Raw genomic sequence first — 21060 nt, forward strand, 5'->3', positions numbered from 1 at the left:
AGTGATTATAATAAATGCCTTAAAATCTTAGGCAACACTTACTGATACTGATAAGCTTTATTTGAGTTTTGGGGAAAAAATCTTATCTCAGGGTATTTCCGAACATTTTCTTGGGCACAAAAAGAATGATACTGTTGGCAGTCTATACTGCCCACATTGATCAGTCCAGTTAATGTCTAAAAAGAAAAAAAAAGGGATTAGTAGAGCAAAGTGATTAAAATAAAATTACCTCCATAACTACTTTATATATGTTTATGATGGAGAAATCAAAACTGAAATGGTACATCATTTATCAGTGATTTTCACCAAAATAAAAATGGGTAAGGACTTAAAACATAATAGAACATTTATAGTAATGAACTGGAAATCTAATTTTTGTACAGAACGTTCTACAATTATTGCTGACTTAAACAATTTCATTCACCTTCACCTATTAAATGGGGAAAAATTATGTATTTCTAAATTTCAGAGTGTTAGAAACCACGAATGAATGAAGGTCTTCCCAATTGTATTTTAAAGAATTATTTTTTCAAATGGAGACATGGTTGCAGGTAGCATATTAACTCACACCTGAATTTCAAAGTTTTATTGCAAAGAGCACAAAATTGTATTATCTTAAATGTTAAGATACTAAAAGTCACTTTAACTCTTAGGTTTGTTCATTTTTTATGTTGGAATATAAACCAGTAATTGCATTTTCCATTCTGGCATTTAAGTAATTTGTTTCCAGTCTTTTACAATTTATAATAGTCTGTATGTAGGAAATTAAAAAAATCCAAATGTTTTAATGACCAAGGCTATTTTTTCTTACTCTAAAGTTCTATAATATTGTGAAGAAATGTTATCTTTAAGCTCTAAAAATAAAGGAGTATTAAAAGTTTTAATAGAAAATAAAGGGGATCTTTGGGTTGATGGCAGAAATTTGGTCAAATATGTACCAAATAAATGACAGAAAAAAAGGGTTGATTATTCTCTACCATTCACATACCAGACAGGAAAAGCTTGAAATCAACGTGGTATGACCAGAACTGTTATTAAGTGATAATCTACAGGTGGGTTCATTCATCTTAGTTTCAAAATTATTCTGTTAAACAAGCATGTTTAGTTAAATGTTAATATTTAAAGTAAACTATTTTATTATACCCGGGCCATTCGTTTCCATTCTGGCATTAAGACTTGACACGGATGACACCATGGAGAATAGAAATCAACCATCCAGACTTCATCATGTTTTCTTTGTTTAACTAGCTCACTGAAAGTGGTGGGTGTCAGGGAGATCACTGAAGGATTCATAAGGTCCTAAAGAGAATACAGTTTTCATTATAACAGATATAAAAAAGGATTGTTCATATATACTTGGCAAATTATTGGCATATGTCATTTAGAAAAGTTTGTTTCCCAAAAATCAAAATATACTTAAGGATATTCTGAAGAGAATTCATAGTGAATTATTTTAAAAAGGAAGAAATGATCCTTAATTTATTTTTTAAGTTTGGATTTTGCCCATCAGTCTTAAATTAATGTATATTGTCTCTTTTCTATGTATCACTAAAATCACCTTAGGTAGGGAAGGGAAGTAACTTTACTTAGGGTTCTAGGCAGATGAGACAAGAGTTCCAAGAGCTGCCCAGGCATCTACATAGGCCTCACAGTTCTGTGTTAGAACCAACTGTTGGTTTGCAAATGACCCTTTAATGATTAACGGACAACCTACTTTTTAATTTCTCTGACATTCTGACTGGAGGTAGATACTGCACAATCTCTCTATAGATTCTTGTTCCAAATGCTGTTATGACAAAGCTGTAGCATACCATGTTTGGATTAATACCAACGACAATGTTAGCTTCACGGGGGAAATCATCAAAGTCACACAAAACCAAAAACTATTACTCTGGAGGATGAGTAGGACAGAACAGAATGGTCCCAATATGGATACCGAGGTAGTTTTTCATGTCTTTCTTAGGAGGCACCTGTAATTATTTTAGTCAATCAAGCCAATTAGTGAGAAAAAAAAGGAGGAGATGCTTCAGATGTAGGGAACTCCTGTGCTAATAACACGGGCTTAGCATGAGGTGCCCAGGCTTTGACAGGTCCTCCTCTGGGAATGTGGGGCAAGACTACTCTACCCACATGTTTCCTGGATAATATTGGGTTTACTCCTATCTCATTTATGTAGGACCTAAAAGAAACAATCTGTGGGGGTTCTAGAAAAAATAGGGTTGGGGGTGACAAGGCTTTATGTAAAAGTATAATTTCATATATGTATTCAACAAATAGTTGTGTCCACTAAGTATAAGGCACCATACCAGGTAACATACAAAACATAAGACTTATATTCTCAGAGTTTATAGTAAGTATAAAATAAGAGTAAAACATCATAAAAATCTAGAAAATTAATTTTATCAGGAAATGTTTTGGCATGAAAATAAATACTGTTATTTAACAGTACTCAAAGTATTATACATTATACAAAATATACAGACTCAGAAGGATTATAGTCATACATTTAAAATGAATTCCTCTATAATTTATAATACTATAGGTTAAATTAATTTAAAATACCTCTATGAACTCCAAGATCTGTTCAGCAGAGTGATGTCCTTCATATTCATGAATGTTGGACTGGTTGAATACCACTGTTGTTGGATAAGCTTGAATATTATACTGTTAGGAGTAAGAATACAAATTATATATTTTACCTATTTGTTTCAAATTTATAACCCATTTGCCTTTATTTATATAACAACAACAACATTTAAAAAACCCATTGTTAAATTGCTGATGACTGAAAAATTTTAGCCTGGCCAAATTTAGCGAAGAAAATGAATTCATAGCTGTATTGATGAACACCTGACCCTTATTTATAGCTACTCATTAGCCATAAAATCCATAGGCATCGAGACACTGAGAGGTGAGCTTGGGTAGTCTTGAGTTAGGTCCCTTTTTTCTCTCCTGAACCAAGATTAGTAACACTGTAAGAGCCCAAGACGAGTAACACTGTAAGAGCAGACTAGAGCTTAAGTCTTCTTTGAAGCCATAATAAATACTTCATATTGTCTAAAGTATACAAAAATGGAGGAAATAAAGTAACAAGAATGAAGAAATTAACTAATAATTAAATGTATACACAACCATGTTTTAGAATTAGGAATCATGCTCAAAGAATGTGGTCAATTTTACTCTTTATGCAAGATAGTTTTTATGGTATGAAATAAACTATAACTGCCTCCTGAGAATTAACATGAACAGTAGCCCAGGAAGCATTTAAAGTTTTAATTTTAATTTTTAAAAAAGTTGTCAGGAGATCTGTTTATTTGTGGCAGCTGAGTTTTGCATCCTTAAAGTTGACAAGCAGTCATTTAGCAAGTTGGAATCTTTAACTAGCATTCAAAAAAAAAAAAGGGTACATTTTTCCAAACTTTTGTAAAATGAGTGCAAATTCAATTAACTTACTTCACGGTTCACAAGTGCTTAGAATGTGTCAAGCACCTTTTTAGCACTTGAACTTGTAGTTCCTAATCTATTCCTCACAATTCTATTCAAGAGGCTAAAATTACTGAGTCAACTTTACGGATGAGGAAACTGAGGCACTGAAAGGTTAAGTGACTAGGTCAAGGTCCCCCAACTAGTGAGTAGTGAAAACTGGCCTCTCCCCCAAGTTGAGTTGTATGTTACTACAGTTTAAATCCTTACTTTTTCAATTATTTATGGAATATTTAACAGTTGAGATAAAAAGCAGAAAAACTAAAGGATTTTAATTAAGATAATTATTATTTATCACATTAATTTTGTATCTTTGCTTAGCATCTTTTCAAAGCATACATTCAAAACCAAAGGCCTTATTTATTCCATTTTTAAACTGATTTTAATGAAATTTCAAACATAATGAAAAGGTGAGAAAATAATCTTAGCAAATATCCACTTGTACCTCCCCTATATTTAAGGAAGATCAACTTTTTTTTGCCACACTGGCAGATTGTTGGAAGGTCCTGATCCCATCTCCTTCCTTCCCTGACACTAGGAGCAACCAGTTCTGTGAAATAAGTGTGTATCCAATTGATGGATGTTTTTATACTTTTGCTATGTACACAGGATCCATAAGCAGTATATTGTAATGTTTGGGCATTTAAAAACTTTATGCAATTTTATTTTATTCTATAAACTATTCTACAACCTGCTTTTTTCACATGACATGGTATTTTTGAAATTTTCCATGCTGGCATAGATAGATATAGTATTTTCCCAAGAATATTAAATGCTTTATGGTACTCCACTGTATGACTGGATTATTTATGTATTCATATACTTGTTATTGTCAGATTTCTAAATTTTTGTTAATTTGATGGACAGGGAGGGTATGATTATTGTTGTAATCTGTACTTTCTAGTGAAGTTGAACACTTTTCATATTTACTGGATGCCCTCTTTCATGAAATGTGTGTAAACTTTCTAATTTTTCTACTTAAAAAAAATTGATTTGTATTCTGGACATTAAAATTTTGTCAATTATACACACTGCAAATATTTCCTCCCTCAGTCTGTTGTTTGCCTTTATAGTATCTCTCTTTGGCAATAGTTGTAACATTTAATGTAGTCAAATTCATTCATATTCATTAGTTTTTATTGTGTGTGTGTATGTGTGCAGTGAGAAATTATTGTTCACACAGATGCCATAAAGATTGTACCCTACTTTACTTCTATCATGTTTTAGAAACATAATGCTTGCTTTTTTTCCACTTATTTTTCCCTTCCTTTCTTCTACATTTATCTTTTAAAAAGTTTTAGTTTTTATGAAATTTAAAACATACACACAAAAGCAGAGTAATGACATCTCATGTACTCTTATAGAGTCACCCATCATCTGCTCATGGCTACTCTTTCATCTATACTCCCTTCCCATTCTACTCCTACCCCAAGCTTAAAGCAAATTGCAGATAATTTATCACTTCATCCGTAAGTATTTCAGTATATTTAAAACATAAGGACTTTCCCACAAATATAACCACACTATCCTCTTCACACCTAAAAATGAACCATAACTCCTGAAAATCACCAGATATCCTATCAGTATTCAAATTTCCCATTACCCCTCTCTCATTTTTGTGCACCTTGTTTGTTTGAACTGCATCCAAAGAAAACCTAAACATTGCATTTGAATATGTGTTTTAAGTTTCTTTAATCTCCTTTTCTCCTCTTTCAATACAATAAACTGGGTGTTGGTCCTGTAAAATTTTTTATGTGCTGGGATTTGCAGATTGCATGCCCCATGGTGTCACTTAACATGCTCCTGTCACTGTATTTCCTATACACTGAGAGATTTGGAGGCTTGTTCGATTTAGGTTTGATTTGCTTTTTCCAGGAATATTTTAGAAGTGGTATTACATACTTTCATCATGAGGTATGATTTCTAACTTTTTCTTGGAACTGAGAGTGAATTTTAATAAGAAAATATTAACTATACTTTAAAGATAATCATGAGGAAAGACAAAGAGAAAAAACGATAAACTACCAAAAAATACTATTAAGTAAAAAAAAAAAAAACAGATGCTAAATAATTGAAAAATTATGTAGATACCTTATCAAGTCAATTAAATATTTTCCTGAGTTAGATAAAACCAATCTACACATATAATCTATTAATGTTTTAATCCAATCATAGCTTTGTATCGTTTTGTTGAATTTAATAGTCTAAATGTACATATACATTTGAAAAAGCTATCTTATTAATAATTTAGACTGCCAAAGGCCTTTATTTTACAAAAATATTAGAGTATGTTTTTTATATACGATGCCTTACCATGTTACATAGTCCCTCATGAACTGTGCAATCTAGTGTACCAAACTTGAGCTGACCATAAAGATGCTTTGATGCTTTTCGCAGCTCTGGCAATAAAGCTCGACATGGTGGACACCACTATGAAAGAAAAAATATCTGTAAGCACTGAGCCAAATGAAATAAAAAAACATGTTATTTTTGCAACAAGCAATATGCTAAGAAAGAGAAATGTACACTGGCACATGCTTAGATGCAATATGTGTTAGTGATCAAAACTGAGTAACACAATTCTTAGTACTCATGGTTCAAGATTAATTAGAAAATGTTTTCTATGATAAAATCTAACAATATTGAAATTTTACAGTTGAAAATTACTTACAGGGGCAAAAAAATCAACAAGCCATGGTTCTTTGTCATCAGCAGGAAAATTCTGAGGTCCAAGTGTGGTAACATGAGAATTAACACTTTCTTTGGCAAAGGCGAGTATATCATATAGAATCTTCTTTCCTTTGAAATTGAATATAAACATCTCAAAGCTTCTATACTTAAAATATTAAAGAAAGGAAGATAAACTTATTGAACATCTTGATTTTGGTGAGGATTTTGTGTTCTGTATACTACATATGCATAGGTTTGCCCTGCCAGGAGGACCCACTCCTTCACTCTTGTTTCCTGGATGACCGTAATAGCTGCAAATCAAAGCTATTTTCCAAACTCGCTCCTTTTCTCACCTTTCCTTTCTTGCCAATGCCATAATTATCTACTAGGTGCCTAAATATGATTTCTCAGAGGGATTCTTGCCTTCTTTCTTTGTCCTTGTACTGTAACTCCACTCATGCTCTCTCTTACCACCTCCAAACCCTAAATTCAGTCTGGTACAATAACTAACCAGATCTTTTTGCCCCATCTTCCTGAACTAATCCATTTTGTATGTTGCTACCATAGTAATTTTACAAAAACATTAATCTGTCCAAGTTGTACCCTTGTTTAAGGAAAGGCCTCTGGTGATTTGCCATTGCCTAAAGAATATACTTGGTTTGGCAAACAGTCCATTTTTCCATGTGCCCTTTGACATATTCACTCAAGAGTCAGTATTAAGTCAAGCACCTATTATGAGTCAGCCTGTTTTAAATGCCATAGGGCAGGCAAAAATGAAAAAAGATACCATCCTCTTTAAAGAACTCACAGTCCAGTAGAAGAGAGAAACATTTTCACAAATATGTAAGTATAGTGATAAATGATACCACATTCTCCTGCTTTTTTCTTACTCTTTAGCTGCTGTTGCATGAATTACTTCACGTATTCCTTTAGCTTTCACCATCCCCGAAGAGTAATCTTTAGGGTCCTGTTCTTGTCCTTCTCTTTACTCTCAGACATATTCATCCTTGCCAAGGCTTTCATTACCATAATATGGTTATTTATATCTAAATTTTCAGCCCAAACTCCTCTCCTGAGACCCAGGCCTACATCTGGTTGTGAACTGGGGTGTGTATTCTGTATCAGCTCCTCCCCTAAGTGTTCTCATCCTCACTGAATGGTACAGTCATTCACTTGCTAGTTTACCAAGTCAGAAACTTGAGCTTCTTTCTGCTATTCCCCCATAGGAAACAAATCATCAGGTTTGATTTTATATTCTTCATATTTAAAAAATCTGTTCACTTCTTTTCACTCATATCACGATAAGGCAGCCATATTATCTTACTTAAATGACTGCATGAGGCACTCCCTTCCTCCAACCTTGCTTCCACCCATTCTTGGCAGCCAGTCACCTCTCTAACAGTAAAACTAGTTAAGTCCTATCACTGCTTAAATGGATGAATGTCTTCAGGATAAAGTTCAAATTCCTTTACCTGACAGATGAAACACTTAATTTGGACCCCTGGTGACCTCTGTAGCTTCAAGTCTCATTCCTTTCCAACACTCAGCATTCCACTATTCTGAAATTCTTTCTTTCTAAAATGAATGATGCTTTATCTCAAAGTTCATGAATACATTTGCTGTTTCCTGTGCTTGGCATGTGTTTGCTACCTCTTCTTTTGGGTAACCATTACCTACATTGTAGATCTCAACAAAAAGATTCCTTGATCTAACCTCAGAAGACTGTTCCTTCTAAGTGTTATTCCTAAGTGTAACCCTTGCTTATTTCTTGTGATTGTCAGTCTCCAAGTCTCCTTAATGATCCCTACTTCATGTACTTACACCACTGCTGTACCAGGGCTGTGTATATGTGACCCACAGAATATGGTGGCTGTGATGCTTGTTTTGTGTCATTATATAGAAGACATTTTGTTTTTGTGCATGCATGTGTCTGTGTCTAATCATTCACTTTGAGAAAAGCCAGTTGCCGTGTTATAGCAGCTGTATAGAGAGGTCCATGTGCTGAGGAGTTGAGGCTTCTGACCAACAGTCAGCAAGAAACTAAGGCCTGCAGACTAGTCCATGAATCAGCCTGGACCAAATCCTGCAGCTACAGGCTACCCTTCAGGTGACCTTATGTCTTAGCCTACCGTCACTGCAACCTTATGAGAAAACCCAAGTCAGAACCATTAGCTAAGCTGTTCTCAGATTCCTAAACACCAGAAACTGTGTGAGTTAATAAATGTTTGTTGATTTAAGCTGCTAAGTTTTAGGGCAATTAATTTACTACTCAAAAATAGATAATATGCCTCACGTTAGACATTTTAAAATTTGCCCATTTACTTCTTTGTTTTCTCTACTAGTCCATAATGTTAAGGCAGAGATTAAAAACAATTCACCAAATTCTCCTATTCCCTAGTACTGTATCTGCACATGTAGAGGCCAAAGAAACAACACAAGTTATGCTATGAATTTAGTGATAGCATATAAAAGGAAGTACTGGGAAATTCATGGTATATGCATAATGCTTTAAGGTAAACACTGAAGAGCAATTTGACATTTGCTAAATATTTTTAGGGACAGAAAGTAATGACTGCAATGCAAGAGGAAGAAAATCTTGTGTGAAGGCAGAGAAGTGAAAGAACATGCTGTTTTCAAGGATTTACAAGTAGATGGAGCTAAGATAATTTGGAGGGGCAGAGTTGGGAGAAGAGGCTGAAAACAAGCAGAATCAGACTGTGAATGTGCCCTATTAATTTAAGAACTACTTACTGAGTTCCTGCTACGTGCACCAGGCATCCTTCTAGGTGCTGGAGATAAGAGTAGCAAACAAACCCAGACAAAGTCACTGCTCCTATACTATGGAACCTGAAGTTCACTCTGAAGGAAGTTAGAAGATGGAGTGTCCTTGGCCAGGACTGGTGTCCCCCACAAAACTGCTCCTGGCAGGCGAGCAGCCCGACACACCAGCACATGACAGTTATGTGCAGGACTTACAGCCAGCTATACTAGAGGCTAGTGAAACCCGTTAGTGAGCCCACAGTAGCCTTACCTCTCGGCCAGCTGGACTGGGAGCCATTTATGCCCAACAGCAGGCCTGCAAGCAGTTGCAGCCCAGCATGACAGAAAAGCACATGCAACACACACAAGGGATTCCCCTGGAGCGCCTGGTTCTGCTGACTAGGACACTGCATTTCAGAGCCCCACAGGACACCTTCTACATAAAGCCACTCCTTTAAGAGTGGGAGATGTATCTGATCTATTTAATACATAGAAACAACAGAGAATCAGGCAAAATGAGCAGAGAAATATGTTCCAAATCAAAGAACAAGTGAGAAATAGAACTAAACAGAGATGAATAGTTCAAAGTAATGGTCATAAAGATGCTTACTGAATTCAGAAGAATGGATGAACACAGTGAAAACCTCAACAGAGAAAATGCAAAAGAGAACCAATTAGAGCTGAAGAATACAATAACTGAAAGGAAAAATACCCTAGAAGGAATCAACAACAGATCAGATGTGCAGTAGAGGGGATCAGTGATCTGGAAGACAGGGTAATGGAAATCACCCGAGCAAAAAGGAAAAAGAAAAAACAAAAACAGCATAGTTTAAGGAACCTCTGGAAGAACACTGTGCTAATGCTTGAATTATAGGGGTCCCAGAAGGAGAAAATAGGTAGAAAGGGGAAGAAAACTTATTGATAAGAAATAACAGACAAAACCTTCCCTAACCTGGGGAAGGAGACAGACATCTAGGTCCAGGAAGCACAGAGAGCCCCAAACAAGACAAACCCAAAGAAGTCCACACCAAGATACATTATAATTAAAATGTAAAAAATATTAAAGATGAAGAAAGAATCTTAAAGCAGCAAGAGAAAAGCAGTTACATACAAGAGAACCCCCATAAGAATATCAGCTGATTTTCAGGTGAACGCATTGCAGGCCAGAAGGGAGTAGCATGATATATTCAAAGTGCTGAAAGGAAAAAAATTCCTACAACCAAGAATACTCTCTCTGCTTAGCAAGATTACCATTCAGAACTGAAGGAGATAAAGAATTCCCTAGATAGACAAAAGTTAAAGCAGTTGATCACCAGTAAACTGATCTTACAAGAAATATTAAAGGAATTTAAGTGGAAAAGAAAAAGCGATCACTAGAAAATTATGAAAGAAAAAAATCTCACTGGTTAAAGAAAACACATAGTAAAGGTAGTAGGATCAGTCACTTCTAAAGCTAGTATCACGGTGAAAAGACAAAAGCAGTCATCAACTATATCTGCAATAGTTAAGGGATACAGAAAATATAAAATGTGCTGTTAAAAACATAAAATGTTGGAGGGGAGTGAAAGTGTAGTGCTTTTAGAATACGTTTGAACTTAGGCGGCGACTATCAACTTAAAAACCTATGTACACAGCTGATTTTATATATGAACCTCTTAGTAACCACAACCCAAAAACCAATAATACTCAAAAAATAAAGACGAACCCAAAGCTACTACTACTAAAAGATGTCATTAAATCACAAGGGAAGTGAATAGGGAAGGAGGAAAGGAACAAAAAAGAACTAGGAAAACAACGAAAAAGCAACTGACAAAATGCCAGTAAGTACATGCCTACCTAAATGAAAATGGACTGAACACTCTAATCAAAAAGACACAGAGGAGCTGAATGGGGGAAAAAGGAGACCCATCTCTATGCTGCCTACAAGAGACTCACTTTAGATCTAAAGACACACAGACTGAAAGAGAAAGGATGGGGAAAGATAATCCACACAAATGCAAACTAAAAGAAAGCTGGGGTAGCAATACCTACAAAATAGATTTTAAAACAAAGACTGTAACTAGAGATGAAAGGCATTATAAAATGATAAAAGGTCAATCTACCAAGAGGAAATAATTATAAGTATCTATGCACCCAACACAGGAGAACCTGAATATATAAAGCAAGCATTAACAGATGCAAAGGGAAAAACTGACAGAAATACAGTAACAGTAGGAAACTGTTAACAGCCCACTTACATCAATGGATAGATCATCTAGACAGAAAATCAATTAGGAAACAGTGACCTTAGACAACAATTAGACTAGATGGACTTAGTATATAGAGAACATTCCATTCCAAACCAGTAGAATACACATTTTATACCTTGACTGGTTACTGGTTGTTTGGGCAAGTTTATTACCCTTTCTGAATCTGTTTTATCTTTTGCTGGGCTTTTATGAAGATAAAAATGGAAATGCAAAAGTAGGCAAAGCCTTTAGAAAAGTGCCTAACTTATAGAAAGTACTAAATAAAAAAACCAGGAATTACTGTTAGGTTTATCTTGCCAAGCCTTTGCTCACATAGTTCCTTCAGCCTAGAGGGCCTCACTTGTTTTTCTGTATTTGCTTTGGTAAATTGGACATTCAATGCTCAATTCAAATTATCACCTCCTGACCTATCCTATGCAGAAGTCTCTTAATTTGATCTTGTGATTTATACATAATGGCCATTAGTGTTTTCCACTATTTTCTTATAGCTCTCCCTTCTGTCTCCCCTACTAGATGATACTTGAAACTTCCTGAGAGCAGAGTCCATGTCTTACAACTTTGCATTCCTAACACCTAAGACAGTGCTTGTCACATAACAGGCATTATATCAATATATGTTATTCACTTGTACTAAAGTTAGTAGTTTGTGTGCTTCTTTTGCTATACTTGACTTTTTTCAGGATAGGCACTGTAATGTATCCCAAATCCTAGAAATTGTAACTGTACTTACATGAACACAGAGCTAAAGTCCCAAAGAAGCTCAAATGCAAAAATATAATTATAAATTCAGGACAGGTAAAGAGTTATGGAGATGTTCGGTAGTCTAATGAAAGAAAAAATCCAGAAGTATGTCCGACAATTGCCCCTAGTGGCTGAAATGTGATGTTTAGCACACTGGAATGGAAGGTTGCTTACTGCTGCCAACAGGCAAGATCCCTAAATTCTGCACTGACCTGATTAACATGATACTAATGTTCTTGCTGAAATACTGATAAAAATATTGAGTAGGAAAAGTTTTTAAAAGGGTGAGTTGAGAAAATAACTATATATAATTCAAAATACCTTTCTCCCCAAGAAACAAATTTACTACTAAATGACAGCAAAGCTATTTATAGTATATTCACACAAAGCAAAAGTACAATTTAAAAAAAGATTACTATTTAAAAAAAAAGGTACATTATTATTTTGTCTCTTCTTACCATGATGAATTTCATATTCTTTGGTTCCTTGTCCTTTAAATACTGCTAGACATGGCTGAAAAACATAGAGATGACTACAGATGTCTGGTGCAGAGGAACAGTCAAACTTGCCAACCTTAAGTGGGAAGAGAAAGTTCAATTTGATGAAAACAAAATCTTATCCACTCAATCTTTAAATAGTCATAGAGGAATGTCATTTCTGAATTATCTTTAACAACAAATTTTAAACAGAAATTAATGGACACTGAAAGTAAGAGATAAAAATAATTAATTTACATGTAACACAGAATTTCAATTTAGTTAAAAAAAAAGCCACTGGAGTTAAAAAACCTGAGAGGAAATTTTCAGGAATATATGAAGTCGTTAAAAAAAAATGTACACTTCTAAAAATGTAGAGGACATTCATATAATCTTGGGTATGTGTGGGGGGTAGTAATTTTTTGAGTAAGACCCCAGGGCAGATACAATAAAGAAAAAGACTGACATTTTCATACAGTGTACAAGAAAACAGCATAAACTAACAGGCAAATGATAAACCAGAAAAAATATTTGCAGAAGTAAGAAATAAAAAATAACATCCTATCAAGAGAAAGAAAATGGACCAGAGACATACAGAGAAAATAGAATAGAATTATGACTCATTAGTAATCACAAGAAACTTTTTCAACCCCATTAGAAAGCAAATAAAATGAGTATATTAACATGTCATTTTTGGCCTACTGGAATAGTCATAGTTGTAAAGAATGATAATGCCATGGCTGACATAGGTGTAGGGAAATGGTTACTCACATGCTATTTGTAAGAATAGAAACTGATTTAAACTTTTGGGAGGACTTTGATAATGAGGATATTTTAATATACAACCTTGGCTCAAGAAAATTCCTCATACTGCATTTTTGCCTTTGACTTAACAAATAATGGTAACAGCATAAAGTTGTAAGAGATGATTTATAAAACAATTTGGTTAACTATATAGTGAAATACATCATTAGGGATGATCATACATACATATATATATAATATATATATTAGCATGAAAAAGTTAATGATATTGTTGCATGGAAAATTCTGTAGGAGAATACAGTAGTCCCTTCCTTATCTCTGGTTATGCTTTCTGAGGTTTCATTTACTTGTGGTCAATCACTGTCCAGATAAGCAGATATCCTCTTAAAGTACTGTAAGAAAAGTCAATAAAACATATGCTATGTCACAATGCATGTGTCACTCCCCCTCATCATGTTGGCAGTCTGTCATATCACAAGAAGAAGAGGGAGTACAGTACAATAAGATATTTTGAGTGACAGCACATTCATGTAACTTTTATTACAGCACATTATAATTGCTCTATTTCATTATTAGTTATTGTTGTTCATCTCTGTGCCTAGCTTATAAAGTTTATCATAGGTATGTATGCATAGGAAAAGCAGTACATATAGGGTTTGGTTCTATCTACTGTTTCAGGTATCCACTGGGGGTCTTGGAATGGATCCCCCCATGGGTAAAGAGGACTACTGTATCATGAAACCATTTTGATTAAAAAGTATTCATATGAAATTACGTGTGTGTGTTTATTACAATGGCCATTACAATAGGTATGTGCCACATACATACACTCACAAAAAGTTTGAAGGTTACACAGAAAATTCTTAGTAGAATTTACTAAGTGAAAATTAACAGTGGTGAGAATATATGGTAATTTTTAGTTTATAATTCATCTTTGTGCTTATTTCTATCTTCTATTTTACACAAAGAGCATGATTAAAGAAATAAGAATTTTAAAAAAAGGAAAGATCCTCTATCATATATATTCCAGAAAAATTATGATACAAATTTATCACATGCCAACTAAATGGAAGTTAGCCACTTTAAAAACCACATCTATTTATAAAATAAAACAACAGAAAACAAAAGCACTTATGGTTTTCTTAGCCTAGAATTTCAAATAAACATTTTTATGTTTTTAAAATATAATTTATGTGTTAAGTAAATAAGAATGCAAACTTGTAGAAGGCTAGGGAGAATATTTTTCTTACTTGAATATGTTCATTTTTAAGAAGAGTCTTCAGTTTTTTCAACTCAGGATCATTTGAATTTTCATTTTTGCCAAAATGAAAAAATAAGAGCCATCGGTGATGAGCCAAACGGTCCTTAAAGGTGATTAAAAAAAAGAAATGTCAGAGTTGGGAAAGTTTAAGGGTTCTAACGTTTGTTTCTTTGGCTTAAAGTTAATTTTAGCTATTGTACCCATTACTTCAAAACATCGTCTAAACTCATACTTACTTTGTAGTTTACTTGAATAATGCTAAGTAAATCAATTATATTATATCCTAGAAGGATAAGAATCATTAAATTATAAAAGCTTAAAGCAGACAATCGTGCCAAGATAAAAATATTGTGTTAAACAAAATATAGCTAAAAAAATGCAGGGTAGAGAAGCCAGCTTTTTTCAGGTTTAACAAAAACATTTGGTAAGGATATAGACTTACAAAGCTCTGTGATCAGTAAGTATAAAAAAATAATTGATTCTATTACAAACTGAATATTTCTAAAGAATCAAGTAGTTTCTAAAGAATTAAGAAGAGCTTCTTAATTCTCAGTAAACAATATAAGCAGTTCTGTAAGTAAGAGCATAAGTTCCAAATGAGATCCAAAATTGCTTTGTGATCAAAATCTTGCCTTTTCTGACATTCCTCCTGAAGCGCACATTCAGAACTGGTTAGGTTTTCTGTAACTACAGATCTACCCTGAAGTTACAACCCCAGCAATTGATAGTGTAACCTATAATTCACTGACTACTCAGTTGACCCTTGAACAGCATGAGTTTGAACTGCAGGGCTCCACTTAACTGCAGTGGGATTTTTTTCCCCAGTAAACATATTGAAAAAAATTTTGGGGAGCTATGTGACAATTTGAAAAAATATTTTTTCTCTAGCTCACTTTATTGTAAGAATATATTATATTAATACATATAACATATAAAACGTGTTAATTGACTGTTTGTGGTTCATGTTATTGGTAAGGCTCCAGTTGATAGTAGAGTATCAGTAGTAAAGATTTTGGGGAGTCAAAAGTTACATGTGGATTTTTGACTACATGGGCAGGGGCGCTAGTGCCCCTAGTCCCCATATTGTTTAAAGGTCAACTATATACCTAGTCCTTTGAAACTTTCTAACGACGGATAAAACAAATGCTGATTTTAAAATGTTAAGACTTGTAATGTTTCCAACATTAATTACTATTTATCATTATTGAGAAAAATATTACCTCTAGTGTGTTTGCTGAAAGTAGTTCAAAATCTGGAAGATTATGCATTATTTCCAAATATATTTCTTTAGCATCCAATGAATTAAGAAACTAGAATAAGAGAATTACATTGTAATTTGTTTAATCAATATCCACTTATTATAGTCTTTGTTTTCTTTCAGTTTCCATAGAAGAACTTTTAAGAAAAAAAATCACAGAAGTTAAAAATAGTTTTAAAGCTATTTATTCTAAATGTTTTCTTTCTCCAAAAAAAAAACCAACCAACCGTATTTTGGCAATCATTTAAAGACCATTTAACTGAACTGTTTCTTAAAACAGTGATGTAAAACAAATTCTATCAGTAGGTTTTGTTGGAATTTTCTATTAACTATGCTATGCATCCTATGATAATAATCATAATAGCCTGGAGTGATCTCTGAATTACTAGGAAAAAACTATTACGTTCAGTTTAATTTAATGCTAATCATGTTTTACAGAATGCTAATGCTTTAGAAGTTCTTTAAGAACTGTTTTTGATGATCTAAGACACTTCACACTCCAAGTAATTTAAAGAAATTAAGAACTTAAAACTGGAACACTGGAATGGATCTTACTGTTTACTATAGTGGTTTTCAGAAATGAAGTCCTAAAACCTAACCACCTAGAAGTTTTGCAGAGTAAAATTTACTAATAAAGATCTTAAATATGTTTTAGATCTAGGTCTCCTATTTAAAACACAAATAAGTGAAAAAGGCACACCTCCCCTCTAACAAATTTCCTGTACTTCCCTATAGTTTATCCTCAGCATATTTTTCTCACAGCATTCTTTCTGTTGATCAATACTACAAAGAATGCAGAAATGGTTACATCAAGAAAATGTGTATGGGGGTTGATAAAGTGGTTTAATATTTATCTTTAATTATGAACCATCAATGTTTGGCAATTAAATTATTATTTGAAAGATCTAAAGCTCCATTAAAAATTTGTAGGATTACTAAGGTGCTTAGCATAAGAATAACCATATGGATAAAAACAGCAGATATAACATATGAATAGAAAACTCAGTTTTTACTAAGTTTCTTAAAACTTGTGTCTGTTTAAAAAAAATTATATTTATAACATAAATATCTAAAAGCTACATGAAATATTTTCTGTTATCAAAGGGCTTAAAAGGCCAAAACAGAAATGTTTCATGTCTCAGTACTCCAACTCATTCACTTTCATGCTGAAAATTTTACTAAAAATATTCCTTTAGCTGCTTATAGTAAACTTGGTAGTTACACCTATAAAGGATATTGTCCAACTTCTGAATTTCACCTTTCAAAAATATTTAGCTGGCATAAGATTTTATATTTTTTAAATCTTGAATTCAGAAAGGAGAAGAACTGCTTAATTCATTACTCTGTTATTACATTTCCAGTATCATTCATTTATGTTTCCTAAGATTACATCTGAGCTTACAGTATTATATCAAAAAGCTGAAAGATCTCATTAATATATGATTATAGTACTGAAGGCAGGAGCTTATATTAAGTGTTGGCCAGAGTATAGGCAATCCTTGTGAATGGATGGCACAGAGTAAACCAAATTTTCTGTGGGACAATCTGAATTGAATTTAAAATTGTGGCAGCTACCTCATTCTAAATAGATAACTGAAGGAGTATATAAAGATAAAAAGACTGCCATTAAAACATTGCTTATAATCATGAAGAAGTAGAAACAACTTAAGTATCAAGAAAGGACTGATTAAGTATGTCCTATTGACTCAATGGACTGACAACTATTCAGGGATTGTTGATTTAGTTACCTGGTGCATAGTATACATAATATATAAAGGCACTATATATATAGTATCTACTTATGTGGCCAATGCTTTTCTAGAGATTTGAAATATATCAGTGAAAAATCCAAACTTAGAAAAGTACTGCATGAGAAAAACAATACAAATAAAAAAGTAACACTGTATGTATTATAATGTGATCAAGTGTTCTGGTAGTACTGGGGGTGGATTATGGAAAGATTTAAAAGACAAAGCCACATATTTTCCTGAAGAACCAGTTATAAGGTATGAGAAAAAGGAGTCCAGAAGGACTCCAAGGTACTTGGGCCTGAATGATAAAGAATGGCGTTTTTATCAACCGAGATGGGGAAAACTGTGAGTGGAGCAGATTTGTGGGAGTGTATTAGGAGTATAGTTACAGACATCTAAGTTTGAGAGATCAAGTAATGCCCTTGGGGAGATGTTGTATAGGCAGTAAGATGTACGTGTCTGGAGTAGAGGTAGGTAGTAGTCTGGGCCTCGAGAGCTGTCACCATGAAGTCGTAATTGCAGATACGTACATAGTGCGTTTACGACGATTTGATGGTGCTTGTTTATGGGTGATTTGGTTTTAGTGAATTTTGCATCTTTCATTACACATTTCTATACTATACATTAATTTCTGTAATGAGTATGTTTATTCCATCAGAAAAAGAACTAAAATATACAAACAAAAACTAAAGTTTCTTTTGAGGTTTCCTAGGAGCCCATCCAATATCTCATTCTCTCTCAACTCCTTGACAACTAGCCTGAACCGCAGTCTCCTCAGTCATAAAAATTAGGGAGGTGAACTATACCAGTAGCTCTCTAAACTGAGTTCATACCAGAATCTGACAGGGTGCTTTAAAAAAACAGATACTGGGTTCCAGTCAAACCTACCAATAATCTATATTTTAATACTAGAAAATACACAAATAAATGGAAAACAATGAAAAATTTATATAATCTAAGAATGTATCCCATACCTTTGGAATTTAAAAGTGTAATGGCTTGTATAAAAATAATCCTCGCAGCCTTCACCGACTGAAGTATGTATTATATAGAATTCCCAAAATTATTTGTTTTAAATAATAAAGTATTCCATAATCAGATGACATAGATTCATTTCCTTGCTCATTGTTTACAAAATGAAGTATCATGTTTGAATGTGTGCCCAATTATATGCAAGGAAATTAAAGTGATTCATACCAAAATACTGCTTTTCTCTTTGTTATTTAAAGTGGCTCCAGGAGGAAAATAGGCAGTAGTACTTGTTGTAATATCCAAACTTTTACAAAGGTTGTCCTGGGTGGCACAGTCCATCCATCCCACATTAACAAGACCATCCTAAAATGGAAAGGAACAAAAAATAGGTTGTGTGGTAAGTGGAAGAAAAAAATTAAAGGGATTAGCTTCACTGAGAAAACTTAAACTTTTCTATTGGAAATTAACTAAAACTTTTCTTAAAAGAGCACTAAAAAAATAAATGATGCAGATTTGAGTAATATGATTAATAAAGTTGGTCTAATAATGGAAAAATTATGCCTAACATACACGGAAAACATTTTTTTGAGGACACATATAACTTTCACAATTTCATAACTGAAAAACTCCCAGGACAAAGGGAGCTTCAATAGTGTTAAATTATCAAAAACACAGACTATATTCCCCAACCATAATATGATGACAGCTAAATAAGCAATAAAATAACAGCAAAGAAAAACAACAAAAACTAAAGTTTGGAAATGACACACACATAATGTATAACTCTTCAGCTAAAGAAGAATTCCTGACTAAATTACAGGATACTTAGAAGTGAATGACAATGAAAGTACCATATGTCAAAATTAGAGATCTAATTATAAACTTTTATAGCTATTAACACATTTATCAGAAATCAACATAGATTACAAATAAGTGAGTTAGTATTTGAGAAACTACTAAAGAAATACTTGAAATAATTTTTAAAGTGCTTCTTAACATGGTGATACAGTTCTAAAAAATCACTGATACTTACCAACATGCCACTAAGCCTTAGACGTGTCTGTGATGTCAAACAGTCTAAGGGGAAAAGAAACTTACAAGGTAATTTTAGTTTTATTATATCTATACTTTCCTTTGCCTTTCCTCCAATCTATGTTGATGCTGAGGCAATTAACTGGGCTCTACTGGTAAATATTGAAACTTTTATTTACTAGGTAGATACTGAAAACAAAGCCTCATTCTACAATGCACGCGTGCATGCAAGCATTCTCTCTCACTCCTTTTTTCATTCCCTCCCTTTATTTCTCTCAAGCATCTCTTTAGGGTCTTATTCTCCAATCTCTGCTCCTATCAACAATCCTCTATATTCAAGAGATCTCATGATCTGGGAGAAATATAATATAATGCATCTATCTGATAAAGACATGGAAAGAATCTTTTAAATACAATGCAATCTTAAAACAACTTCTTCATTATTTTCGTGAAAGTTCTGTTAAATATGAATGCTAGAATAAAACAAGATAAATTTAGAAGAAAGGCAACTGTAACATCACAGAGCATATAAAGACAGGCAATTCAATCTACCTGGGGTGAAAATAAAACAATGTCAGAAAGTTTTAAAAGTTCTTTTCATGGGCGGAATGGACAGAAACCTTTGGGCATTAGGCCCAAATGAGACAAAATCCCTAGATGATAGACAAAGTTTCAGGGTGATTTTTGTTGCAAGGCAATACCTTCCTGATAGGCATACAGGAAGGGGTGAGTAGCTGAATTTAGTTGCAAGGCAATCCTTTCTTGACACAGCAGCATAAAAGCTGAGAGATGAAGTGTGGGAAAAGATCCATGTGGGGATTAACATATGAAAATGTACTAATGGATCAGGATATTCTGTAATACTGGGGCCAATTTTTAACCAATCTCATTGTTTGAATAGAGTTTATAGTTTGTGATTTGGAATGTAAGATATTAAAATTTCAGTTTAATTTACCGCAGGAAAGGTTCCCAGAACTGCAAAGCTGTCATCTTCAAATACATAATTTTATGAAGCATGTATACATATGTATACACATGTACAGTTTTGATATGCCTAAGGATGAGGCCAAGTCCATTAATTCAAAAAAATTATTATTTTGTGAGGGTCTTACCTATCAACAACTAATCTGACAAACTGCTAAATACATCTGTGGCTATTAGAAGATATAATTTATCATGACTTATAATTAAGCTGAAAAACTTGTTCACCAAACATAAAACCATAATGAGTTCTTCAAGAAATTAGTAATTTTATAATCTCTTATGTGTAAAATGAAAAAAGGTAAAAAATTCATTCAATAAAAAATTGTAATTCAATTCAAAATGGTAGTTTGAAGTATTATATAGTCAATTACGGTAGCATACTTAAGACTATCACCTGGTCAAAGGTACAAACTTCTAGTTATAAGCTTACCAAGTTTGGGGATCTGATATACAGCATGGTGATTATAGTTAATAATATTATATCATATACTTGAAAGTTGCTAAGAGAGTAGATCTTAAATGTTCTCACCACAAAAAAGAAATGGTAATTATGTGAGGAGATGGAGTTGTTAGTTAACATTACAGAGGTAATCACTTTTCAACGTATTATTTATCAAGTCATTATGCTGTACACCTTAAAGTTACACAGTGTCATATG

General features: G+C 33.4%; 1 protein-coding gene across 1 annotated transcript in view; it reads right to left on the bottom strand.

Annotated features, from left to right (window-relative positions):
• The window catches only part of DNAJC10 (DnaJ heat shock protein family (Hsp40) member C10), a 47430-nt gene that overhangs the window by 11897 nt on the left and 14473 nt on the right, over positions 1-21060 (bottom strand). The window contains exons 9-18 of the mRNA XM_073218586.1: positions 19420-19463; positions 18612-18749; positions 15626-15715; positions 14395-14508; positions 12362-12476; positions 6155-6282; positions 5797-5913; positions 2563-2664; positions 1144-1299; positions 43-176 (exon numbers count right to left, since the gene is read on the bottom strand). Of these exons, the coding sequence (XP_073074687.1) occupies positions 43-176; positions 1144-1299; positions 2563-2664; positions 5797-5913; positions 6155-6282; positions 12362-12476; positions 14395-14508; positions 15626-15715; positions 18612-18749; positions 19420-19463 (1138 nt within the window). The remainder of the gene's footprint in view (positions 1-42; positions 177-1143; positions 1300-2562; positions 2665-5796; positions 5914-6154; positions 6283-12361; positions 12477-14394; positions 14509-15625; positions 15716-18611; positions 18750-19419; positions 19464-21060) is intronic.

Source organism: Manis javanica, chromosome 12 (genome assembly GCF_040802235.1).
Source record: "Manis javanica isolate MJ-LG chromosome 12, MJ_LKY, whole genome shotgun sequence".
In the NCBI taxonomy this organism is placed as follows: domain Eukaryota; kingdom Metazoa; phylum Chordata; class Mammalia; order Pholidota; family Manidae; genus Manis; species Manis javanica.